Raw genomic sequence first — 8,592 nt, forward strand, 5'->3', positions numbered from 1 at the left:
GGAAAGAGAGAGAGGGAGAGAGACACAGACACACAGGGTGGGGGGGAGAGAGAGACACACAGGGTGGGGGGGGAGAGAGACATACACAGGGTGGGGGGGAGAGAGACACACACACAGGGTGGGGGGGGAGAGAGACACACACACAGGGTGGGGGGGGAGAGAGACACACACAGGGTGGGGGGGGAGAGAGACATACACAGGGTGGGGGGGAGAGAGAGAGACACACACGGGGTGGGGGGGAGAGAGAGACACACAGGGTGGGGGGGGAAGAGAGACATACACAGGGTGGGGGGGGGAGAGAGACATACACACAGGGTGGGGGGGAGAGAGACACACACAGGGTGGGGGGGAGAGAGACACACACAGGGTGGGGGGGGAGAGAGAGAGACACACACGGGGTGGGGGGGGAGAGAGACACACAGGGTGGGGGGGGAGAGAGAGACATACACAGGGTGGGGGGGGAGAGAGAGAGACACAGGGTGGGGGGGAGAGACACACACGGGGTGGGGGGGAGAGACACACACGGGGTGGGGGGGTGAGAGACACACACACGGGGTGGGGGGGGGAGAGAGACACACACAGGGTGGGGGGGGGGTGCGGGGAGAGGCAGACAGACAGAGTGGGGCATCGACCCTTGTCCACCATTCAGGGAGCTTCAGTTGGGACCATCCCTCCCATTCCCAGTCTCACCCCCTCCCCCCTCCCCCCTCTCTCCCGAGAATCCTCTGATCGCTTTCACACAGAGAGAACATTCCCTGTTTTATCCGGAACGGATGTGGAGACCCGGTGTTGGAGTGGGGAGTATGAAGGGTTAATGTCCCACAACATCGGGATGTATGGGAAGCAGACAGGCTTTGGGACAGGGATCCCTGACGAAGGAGCGACGCTCCGAAAGCCAGACTGTGCTTCCAATTAAACCTGTTGGACCAGAACCCGGTGTTGTGGGAGTTTTAACTTTCTTTCCTGAACTGCTGTCAGTGACAGCGGACTACTCAGGCTCCCCACTCCGGGATTTCTCCAGGGTAAGGGTTCATTCCCAGGATTTACCGCCTGCCCCGACGTGTCCCACTGAAGTGAGCGATGCTGCAGGAAACCAGGCACAGCGAGGTCCCATCAGCAGCCCTGCATGAACAACTAAATATCCACTTAGTCCCAAGAAACGGTCTGGAACTGCATTGAAATGTTCGCATTAAATGGAGATCATTAGGACAGCTTCCTGTATCTGCAGGTGTGGGTTTCCTCCGGGTACTCCAGCTTCCTCCCACAGTCCAAATATGTGCAGGTTGGGGTGGATTGGCCATGGGAAATTACCCAGAGTGCTCAGGGATGTGTAGGTTAGATGGATCAGCCACAGGAAATGGTCGGGCCTGGGTGGGATGCTCTTTAAAGGGTCAGTGTAGATGTGACGGGCCAAATGGCCGACCTCTCCCCTGCAGTGGTTGAATGTCTGTGGGCTTTCTCCTTGCCTTCCATATTGAACCTTTGTGCTTGCTGTCTTGGATAATGCCACATTACTGCGCAGACCCAAGCCTCGATTCCTTCCACCTCACAACAGAACAGTCCACCCTGGCAACTGCTTCCCCCCCACACTCCCGCCTTGTTCAGCACTGATCCACTCCAGCTTCCTACCCACTCCCCCCTCCCTGAGAACCCATCAGACCCCAGTCTCGAACATATGAAGCGACCCCTGGCCTCCCAGGTGGAGCACTCCAAAGTCACACAGCGCTCTGAGGGAGGAAACCTCCCATCTCAGTCCAAACTGAGCAGCCCCTTTCTCCTGAGAGAGAGTCTCTCCCCCCCCTTCCCCCTCCCCCACACCAAACCCCCATGTTCCAGCGGGCCTGGCGAAGTGCTCTCCTCTCTGGAATGTTCCGAGTTTCAACGAAATTCCCTCGCAGCCCTCTAAACTCCAGCCAATATCGACAGAGTTTCCTCATCACAGACCAGCCTCCTCCCTCTGGGGAACGACCCTCAGTGCCAGGAGTCTTCCCTCTGGGAAAGTCACAACAGGAGTTTACTTCCAATCGAGGCCCTCCAACTCTCTGTCCTCCCAAACCACTTGGAAAAGCCATGCCTCGTTCTGCTCTCTTCACTGTGCCTCCCAGACCAACCTTTCCTCATCTGACCCTCGCTCAAAGTGATTAGATTAGATTAGATTACTGACAGTGTGGAAACAGGCCCTGCAGCCCAACAAGTCCACGCCGACCCACCGAAGCGCAACCCACCCATTCCCCTCCATTTACCCCTTCACCTAACACTACGGGCAATTTAGTATGGCCAATTCACCCTTGGGGGAGGTGAACGTTTGGGCCAGGAGCCGTCAGAGCAGAGTCCTTTTCTCTTCACTCTGCAGCCAACGGAAGCAAGTTCATCTCTGCTTCCACGGTTGCCGTCAGCAACGGCTTGTCGCCAGCGAAGCAGAGACCAGCCACCCTGTACCTTCCGCAAGCAAGCGGAAGAATCTGGAGAGGGAGAACCAAGGAGCAGCACAGCTAACAAGCCAAAAAGATCATCCCCATGGAACAGGGAACACTGAAGGGTCTTTTCGCAGTCCTCCCCCCGATCTGAAACACTCTTGGCATGCATTGAGGGGGAAGGAGGTTTACTCCAAGCTAAGGTGGAACTTCCTGTTTCTAGTTAGTTTATAACCGTTCATGTCACTAGAATCTACGTATTTGAAACAAATAAATACTCACTGAGCACTGAAACCTTTCTGTCAAACTATGCTGACAATACACAGCAGTTTGATACAAAAACTGAGGTTGCTGGAAAAACTCAGCAGGTCTGGCAGCATTTGTGGAGGGAAGTCAGAGGTAACGCTCCTGGTCAAACGACCCTCCCTCCCTCAGATTTCACGACCACAGCTGCGGCCAGACCTGCTGGGCCCACCTTGGGCCCATTTCGAATTTTGTTAGATTTCCAGCAACCCTTCAGTTTTTATTCGGGTGGGTTTGACAACGTTGACCATCGGGAGTCCCTTGTGCACAGTCAGCTTTCTCTGCGCTTCGGCATTGACGGATTTTGCAAAAACCTTCCGCTCTCCTGTTCAAAGCGAGTAACCTCGCACCTCACCAGGCAATACCCTCCCTCCCCCCCCCCCTTTTTGACAAAACCCGTCTCCCATCACAGCTTCCTCAGATGGTAGACTTTGCACGTTCAAATACATTAACCACAAACGAGAGGACACAGCAATACTGAAACACAACTCATTTCCTGAAGATGCCACATTTCTGTTCACTCCGAAAGCTAGTGTGCTTCCAAATAAACCTGTCGGACTGTCACCTGGTGTTGGTGGGGGTGATTTCGAGGGACGGTGAAGATTCGGTATGGATTGCATCCGCTGCACCCGATGTGGCCTCCTCTATATTGGGGAGACGGGCCGCTTACTTGCGGAACGTTTCAGAGAACACCTCTGGGACGCCCGGACCAACCAACCCAACCACCTCGTGGCTCAACACTTTAACTCTCCCTCCCACTCCACCGAGGACATGCAGGTCCTTGGACTCCTCCATCACCAGACCATAACAACACGACGGTTGGAGGAGGAGCGCCTCATCTTCCGCCTGGGAACCCTCCAACCACAAGGTATGAACTCAGATTTCTCCAGTTTCCTCATTCCCCCTCCCCCCACCTTGTCTCAGTCGAATCCCTCGAACTCAGCACCGCCTTCCTAACCTGCAACCTTCTTCCTGACCTCTCCACCCCCCACCCCACTCCAGCCTATCACCCTCACCTTGACCTCCTTCCACCTATCACATCTCCATCGCCCCTCCCCCAAGTCCCTCCTCCCTACCTTTTATCTTAGCCTGCCTGGCACCCTCTCCTCATTCCTGATGAAGGGCTCAGGCCCGAAACGTCGAATTTCCTGCTCCTTGGATGCTGCCCTGACCTGCCGTGCTTTTCCAGCAACACATTTTCAGCAGGGGGTGATTATGAACTCTGTACACCCCAGTCCAACACTGGCACCTCCAAATTTGGTCCTTTGTGACGTTTCACCCCAAGACTTGCCTCCGAAGCACCCCAACAAAGCGTCCCCCTCGCTGAGAGGGATGACGGTCGGTGCGGCCTCACCAGGACACTGTGCTCAACTCGTCTCCGGTCAAGGGGCAGACGGAAACGCGGAATCCTAACGGCACGCTCCACCTGCAGAGCCAATGTCTCATCTCTCATGACGAAGGAGACCCTTCGGATGTCAACACTCCCCCGCCATTTCTGAAATCCTGCCCTGAGCAGCCAGCACCCGCCTGTGTGCACGCGAGTTCCCCTCCGCCTAGTCACACAGCCACAGCCTGACTGCACGCTCCCCACCAAGCAGCCCCCTGTCACACAGGGAGTGGCACAAGGCAGCTGGTATCGCACTGCGCCAGGCCCTCGCTCTAACTGGGCGCAGGAGCAATACCCGGGAGACCACAGCACCCCGAGACTGGCAACACCCATCCCCTCACCCCCTCACGCCAAGAGAGCACCAGCCTCTGCCTCCAGACAGACTCTGAAGGACAAACGGACTCAGAATTCCTTTCACATCAATAAATAAACGCTTTAATAACGGGGACAGACGGATCCTACAGCCACAGCGGGACAGTCAGGGGGGCAGCGGGACAGTCAGGGGGGCAGCGGGACAGTCAGGGGGGCAGCGGGACAGTCAGGGGGGCAGCGGGACAGTCAGGGGGGCAGCGGGACCTGCCCACGGACTGGGAACTAGGGGCAGGGGGGAGAGCCACCTCAGGGACAGGAGTCAGGGTGAAGGGGTCAGTGATCCCGACAGTGCAGGGGTCACGGGTGTCAGGGGGAGGGTCAGTGACAGCAGCACTGAGCCAGCTCCAGGAGGGCGCTGCTGATGAAGAGGGCAGCGAAGGTGAGCAGCAGCGCGCGGGCTGCCCCCGGTATTCTCACCAGCTCGAAGTGGCGGTGCGTGGTGGGCGCACCAGCCGGCAGCTGGCAGCGGTACAGGCCGCGGTCAGAGGCGGCGACCCGGGCGATACCGGAACTGGCTCCCTCGGTCAGGGGCCGCAGCCGGTGAGAGGAGGCCCCTCCCCTTGGCCAGAGCAGCACCGCCCGGCTAAGGGGCACCCTGTCCCACTGCCACAACACCGGACGGTGGATGGAGCCGGGCCGCGCCAGGCAGGGAGGCGGGCTGGGGGAGTCACCCTCAGGGGGCAGACCTCCACCCTGCGCCGGTGGGGGTAGGAAGCCCAGGCCACGGGGCACCGTCTCAGCCCCTGGCCGGCTGTAGCAGTCGCCCAGTCTCTTGCGCCCCCCCGGGGTACCGCGGCGGTCACACGCCTGCCATGATCTCCAGACGGTGAGGTAGGGGGTCCCGCGGCTGGGAGAGGGGGCAGGGAACCTGCCCAACCCCCACTGGCCCAGAGGATCCTGGGAGACGCGCAGCCGGGTGGCATCCTCAACCTCGACCTGGAAGCGCGCCGCTGTGCCCTGGCCGTGCTGGCACAGGGAGAGACCCAAGTCCCTGGGCCCGCCGTGCCGCGCCGCCAGCTGGTCCCACCGCACGCGGCTCCTCATCCTCAACCGCCCGAGGGGCTCGCGGTAATAGTGGGCTGCCCACGGCCCGGCGATACTCAGCGCCGCGCTGCCGTTCCTGTCCTCCCAGGGCAGGTTACCGCCCCGCTGACCCGCCACGCACCGCAGCCGAGACGGGTAGTGGGAGATGAAGGGCAGCAGGAGGCCGACGGGCGAAGGGCCTGGCGCCAGCAGCAGCAGATTGGGCACCGTGCCCAGCACAGCAAGGAGTGCCACGCTCAGCAGCACCGAGAGGCTGCTAGACATGGCGAGGACCACCACAGAGAGGGTGCAGACTGAGAGGGGGGTGAGGGGGGGGGCGGGGAGGGGGAACATATACACACACACCCCCACCCCACCCCCACACACTGCATTGTGATATCACCTCAGACAGGAGCCGTTCCCATCCCGTCACAACCTCCCTCCTCAAAGCCTCACCCACTTCAAACCTTCACTCTAACACTCACCTCCCCAAACCCTGACCCCCCCCAAACCCCGACCCTCCCGGGAAGCTGGTAGCAAGCTGCCGTTTGCCGGTAACCTCCATCCCCAGAGGGTCCACCTTGATGAGATATGGAAGTGATTTCACCGGAGAGTGCCGCCCTCCTGAGGGGTGGGGGTGGGCACATGGCCATTCCTTCCACTGATGGCGGGGGGGGGGAGGGAGATGGTGCCAATCTAACACAAAGCAGCAGAGCACTCTGTCCGTGGAGCCAGTGTGTGTCTGTGTGTGTGTCTGTGTCTGTGTGTCTGTGTCTGTGTCTGTGTGTCTGTGTGTGTCTGTGTGTGTCTGTGTGTGTCTGTGTGTCTGTGTGTCTGTGTCTGTGTCTGTGTCTGTGTGTCTGTGTCTGTGTGTCTGTGTGTCTGTGTGTGTGTCTGTGTGTGTGTGTGTGTGTGTCTGTGTCTGTGTGTCTGTGTGTGTGTCTGTGTGTGTGTGTGTGTCTGTGTCTGTGTGTCTGTGTCTGTGTGTCTGTGTGTGTCTGTGTGTGTGTCTGTGTGTGGTACACTGCTGTCCTGTGCAGCTCTGCCTGCCCCTCACCACTCCGTCTGTCTGTGTACAGCAATGTGAGAGGGGTATAACGATGCTCAGGGACCCCGAGGGGTTCCGGCCCCCGCTCTGGGGCAGGCAGTGTTCAGCACCGCCCCCCCTCCCTGATAATACACGGGGAGGACGCTGTGGGCCATGGGCCAGGCTGGCATCCCTCACTCACTCCCCGTCCCCATCCCCATCCCTCTCAGGGTCACCCACACCCCACCCCATCACCGCACCCTCACCCCCTCATCCCCTCACCCCCACCCCCTCACCCCCACCCCTCACCCCCTCACCCCCACACCCTCACCTCTCACCCCCACACCCTCACCCCCTCACCCCCACACCCTCACCCCCTCACCCCCACACCCTCACCCCACACCCTCACCCCTCACCCCCACCTCTCACCCCTCACCTCTCACCCCCACACCCTCACCCCTCACCCCCACCTCTCACCCTCACCTCTCACCTCTCACCCCCACCTCTCACCCTCACCCCACCTCTCACCCCCACACCCTCACCCCCACCCCCACCCCCACACCCTCACCCCTCACCCCCACACCCTCACCCCTCACCCCCACCTCTCACCCCCTCACCTCTCACCCCTCACCCTCACCTCTCACCCTCACCCCACCTCTCACCCCCACACCCTCACCCCTCACCTCTCACCCCCACACCCTCACCTCTCACCCCCACACCCTCACCCCTCACCCCCACCTCTCACCCCCTCACCTCTCACCCTCACCTCTCACCTCTCACCCCACCTCTCACCCCAACACCCTCACCTCTCACCCCCACCCCTACACCCTCACCCCTCACCCCCACACCCACACCCTCACCCCTCACCCCCACACCCTCACCCCTCACCCCCACCTCTCACCCCTCACCTCTCACCCCCTCACCTCTCACCCCCTCACCTCTCACCCCTCACCCCCACCTCTCACCCTCACCTCTCACCCTCACCCCCACACCCTCACCCCTCACCCCCACCTCTCACCCCCTCACCTCTCACCCCCACACCCCTCACCCCCACCTCTCACCCTCACCTCTCACCTCTCACCCCCACCTCTCACCCTCACCCCCACCTCTCACCCCCACACCCTCACCCCTCACCTCTCACCCCCACACCCTCACCTCTCACCCCCACACCCTCACCCCTCACCCCCACCTCTCACCCCTCACCTCTCACCCCTCACCTCTCACCCCCACACCCTCACCTCTCACCCCCACACCCTCACCTCTCACCCCCACCTCTCACCCCCACCCCCACACCCTCACCCTCACCCCTCACCCCCACCTCTCACCCTCTCACCCCTCACCCCCACCTCTCACCCCTCACCCCCACCTCTCACCCCCTCACCCCTCACCCCCACCTCTCACCCCTCACCCTCACCCCCACCTCTCACCCTCACCCTCACCTCTCACCCCCACACCCTCACCCTCACCCCTCACCTCTCACCCCCCCCGGGTGTACTCACGGCTGTTCCCGGGTGAGCTCCTGTTGTTGCTCGGTGCCTCGGTCCCGCTCATGGCCCAGGCCGGGCCCCGATCCCCGGACTCTGGTACCGCCCCCGGGTCAGTGCCGGGGCCGGGAACCGCGGGACACACACCGAGAGCCCCGGAGCCTGGCCGCGGGGCCTGCCGGGATTGTAGTCCCGGAAACTGACACTCACTCACCGGAAGGAGGCAGGGACCGGGGGCGGGGACTACAACTACCAGAGAGCACCGCGCGGAACACGGATACAGCTCAGTGCGCAGACTCACCGCCTGCGTCACAGTGAGGGGGGTGTGTCAGAGTGAGGGGGGGTGTCACAGTGAGGGGGGTGTGTCACAGTGAGGGGGGAGTGTCACAGTGAGGGGGGTGTCACAGTGAGGGGGGGTGTGTGTCACAGTGAGGGGGGTGATGTCACAGTGAGGGGAGTGTCACAGTGAGGGGGGGGTGTCACAGTGAGGGGGGTGTGTCACAGTGAGGGGGGGTGATGTCACAGTGAGGGGAGTGTCACAGTGAGGGGGGTGTGTCACAGTGAGGGGGGTGTGTCACAGTG

The 8,592-nt window shown here is 61.1% G+C and overlaps 1 protein-coding gene across 1 annotated transcript in view; it reads right to left on the bottom strand.

The window, feature by feature from the left end:
* LOC132812491 (glycogen synthase kinase-3 beta-like) overlaps window positions 1-8,197 on the bottom strand; it is a gene marked incomplete at its 3' end in the record, with an annotated part of 59,988 nt that extends 51,791 nt beyond the window's left edge. The window contains exon 1 of the mRNA XM_060822955.1: window positions 8,026-8,197. Coding sequence (XP_060678938.1) covers window positions 8,026-8,077 — 52 coding nt within the window. The remainder of the gene's footprint in view (window positions 1-8,025) is intronic.
* Between the last annotated feature and the right edge of the window lie 395 nt (window positions 8,198-8,592).

Source organism: Hemiscyllium ocellatum, unplaced genomic scaffold (genome assembly GCF_020745735.1).
Source record: "Hemiscyllium ocellatum isolate sHemOce1 unplaced genomic scaffold, sHemOce1.pat.X.cur. scaffold_2779_pat_ctg1, whole genome shotgun sequence".
Taxonomy (NCBI): domain Eukaryota; kingdom Metazoa; phylum Chordata; class Chondrichthyes; order Orectolobiformes; family Hemiscylliidae; genus Hemiscyllium; species Hemiscyllium ocellatum.